General features: G+C 31.0%; 1 protein-coding gene across 1 annotated transcript; it reads right to left on the bottom strand.

Moving 5' to 3' along the window:
• Nucleotides 1–463: 463 nt before the first annotated feature.
• On the bottom strand, nt 464–866 carry LOC116350929 (histone H2B.11-like). The gene is made up of 2 exons (XM_031782938.1): nt 807–866; nt 464–736 (listed from the first exon to the last, which is right to left on the bottom strand). The coding sequence occupies exons 1-2, from the start codon at nt 864–866 to the stop codon at nt 464–466; spliced, it is 333 nt and encodes a 110-aa protein (XP_031638798.1).
• Between the last annotated feature and the right edge of the window lie 606 nt (nt 867–1472).

Below are 1472 nucleotides of genomic sequence, written 5' to 3'. Positions count from 1 at the left end.
CCCATTTAACAAGGGATGTGCAAGATTAATAAATTATTTTTGTTAAATTTCTATGACGCGTGTCAGAATGTGATGGGGTTATTGTTATTTCAATTTTCCACTTTTAAAACAATAAATTTTCTTTGTTATTTCGAACATGAGCAAATCGGTGCTGCTCGATTTCAATATGAACGTCCTCATTATTTGAGTGTGCAATACGAATTCAATGAATTTTCAATACCAATCGTTTGCCTGTTTACTAAAGAAAACCAATGGCTGAAGTGAAATGGATAATTTATCTTCTAAAATTAATTAGGCGCAGGTGATAGTTTTCTATTTCAATTTTTAGTTTACACATCATTCATTTCAATTTGTATTTTTACTTTAATTTATTGGATACTTATTTTTTTGATTTAATCGAGAATTGTCGTCCACAATTTGTGGAATTAATTGAATTTTCAAATACATTTTTTGTTCCATAGTTTTAATGTTTTATTATGCTTTTGTTGAAGTCTTGAATAGCCTTACGCCCTTGTTCGCTTGCATATTTACCCAATTCACCAGGAATGAGCAGATGCACGGCGCATTTTAAGTCATTATCGGTAAGAATCGCCGATTTTTGAACTGGTTTCAAATTTCGCCGTAAAATATTAGACGCTTCACGCGCCAGACGATCAAACACATCCAACACAAGATCATTTACAATGTCCAATGCTTTTTTATTGATGCGCAACTCACGGCCATCTTTCCTCATCACCTAATATTTTAAACGAATGAATAGAAATCGTATGAAATTCTACACTTTTGAATGTTCTCTTTTTTTGCACCTTGAGAATGTAAGGTCGTAAATTTCGAGCATTCTTCTTGTCAACTCTTTTGGCTGTCATCGTTTAATCGTTGAAACTTCGAGTGTAAAAAAACTGGAAATATTCGGTTAAAAAAAAACGATTTATGAATGTGCTGTAATATATTCTTGTTCAATTAATCATATCGAATCCAATCACTTAAAGGACTACTTGATTTTTGAAATGCATACAGTCTAATTTGAAAGATATGACTGCTCAAAATGAAACATTTACCTAAATTAAAGCAAGCCAAATATACTCGTCAAAGCAAAATCAAAAAATATGTCTTCGTTATATCAAAAATTTATTGGATGTTATTTTAATCAAAACAATCTACTTACTGCTATAAATTACCAAATACAATATCATTCAATATTTATATGGAATAGGTTGGATAAAAAAGAATATAACTAATTATTTAATGCTTTGAGATGGAGTGCATTTATCTTTTGTGCGAAGAATCTTGGGTTTGTTTGAGGTATTGTTGGGTTTTATTGCGTGGAAAGCAAAGGACGGAAACAATAATTTATGCACAATATCGAACATGGCCAAAATGAAGATAAAGTAACAAATGGTTTTGTTGCTCTCTTTTTGTAACATAAGAAGCAACAACAAACCAAATGATGCATAAATAAAGTGAATGGCAAG

The sequence above is a fragment of the Contarinia nasturtii genome, unplaced genomic scaffold, assembly GCF_009176525.2.
Source record: "Contarinia nasturtii isolate CC-2019 unplaced genomic scaffold, AAFC_CNas_1.1 Cnas_scaffold_4311, whole genome shotgun sequence".
In the NCBI taxonomy this organism is placed as follows: domain Eukaryota; kingdom Metazoa; phylum Arthropoda; class Insecta; order Diptera; family Cecidomyiidae; genus Contarinia; species Contarinia nasturtii.
This window is presented reverse-complemented; position numbering and strand designations above follow the sequence as displayed.

Bases quoted from the DNA above. Each gene is read 5' to 3' on its own strand.
- LOC116350929 (XM_031782938.1), bottom strand. From the start codon at position 866: ATGACAGCCAAAAGAGTTGACAAGAAGAATGCTCGAAATTTACGACCT. The intron at 737-806 runs GTGCAAAAAAAG...TTAAAATATTAG, and splicing joins TACGACCTTACATTCTCAAG to GTGATGAGGAAAGATGGCCG.